Source organism: Sinocyclocheilus grahami, unplaced genomic scaffold, assembly GCF_001515645.1.
Source record: "Sinocyclocheilus grahami isolate Dianchi unplaced genomic scaffold, SAMN03320097.WGS_v1.1 scaffold413.1, whole genome shotgun sequence".
NCBI lineage: Eukaryota > Metazoa > Chordata > Actinopteri > Cypriniformes > Cyprinidae > Sinocyclocheilus > Sinocyclocheilus grahami.
The window spans coordinates 665,930-666,816 of NW_015505592.1; the positions used below are offsets into that span (position 1 = coordinate 665,930).

The following is an 887-nucleotide window of genomic DNA, read 5'->3' on the forward strand; positions in this document are numbered from 1 at the left end:
CCCCCCCAAAATTTGTGCTCTCAGCCTTGAAAACAATGAACAATATTACTAAAAGAAAATACAACCCACACTACATTAAATATGGATTTGTAGTCAATTAAAAAACAATAAAATTAATACATTTCAAAGTCTGACTTTATTAAAATTATTATTTGCTTTTGTAGAATAAAAATATGTATTGTAAAATCTGGGAGCTGAACCAAAACCAATTGAGAAGCCTTGTTTATAGCCAGCAGGTTAATAGTGTTCCACTGTACCATCTGCGATACACTGCGTGTTTTAGGCGTTTTACGCAAATTTTACAGGAATGCTAAAGGGTTAACCAATCTATTTAACATGCACATGCTCACATATACACACATTATTTACTGCCCATTAGCTACTGTTTTAAATTAAATTGCTGTGGCAGTCCTCCAGGGGCGAACAGGGGTTAAGTGCTTTGTTCAGACACTTAGAGCACAATGGTGATGAAATGTGATCTCTGTAACTCTCCAGTTGCTGGGTCTCCTCTAAATGAGACTAAATTACTAACTCAGAACCTGCACTATTAGCCTGCTGCCACAAATCAACTGGCTCATTAAGGATACTCTCACTGCCTGATGGTGAGGAGGTCACACTCTTGATCATCCCCCAGAATCCCGTCTGTTTATTCTGCTCCTCTCCACGCTGGTACATTTGCCTTCTTGTCATGGCAATCCTATAAAGAGATATTAAAAAGTTCTCATCTTGTTCTGTTATGACAAAATTGAAGAATACACTACTTTAGGTTAATATAACATCCATAAATGTAGGGTCAGAAAGATTTTTTTCAATATAATAAGAATAATGTGACACTGAAGACTGGATTTAATAGCTGCTGAAAAATCAGCTTTACAAACACAGGAATA

The 887-nt window shown here is 36.3% G+C and overlaps 1 protein-coding gene across 2 annotated transcripts in view; it reads right to left on the minus strand.

Moving 5' to 3' along the window:
• Positions 1-887, minus strand: part of si:ch73-390b10.2 (Golgi pH regulator) — a 10,289-nt gene that overhangs the window by 5,978 nt on the left and 3,424 nt on the right. For both annotated transcript variants that reach the window (XM_016232561.1, XM_016232562.1), the window contains exon 8: positions 588-697. In XM_016232561.1, coding sequence (XP_016088047.1) covers positions 588-697 — 110 coding nt within the window. The remainder of the gene's footprint in view (positions 1-587; positions 698-887) is intronic.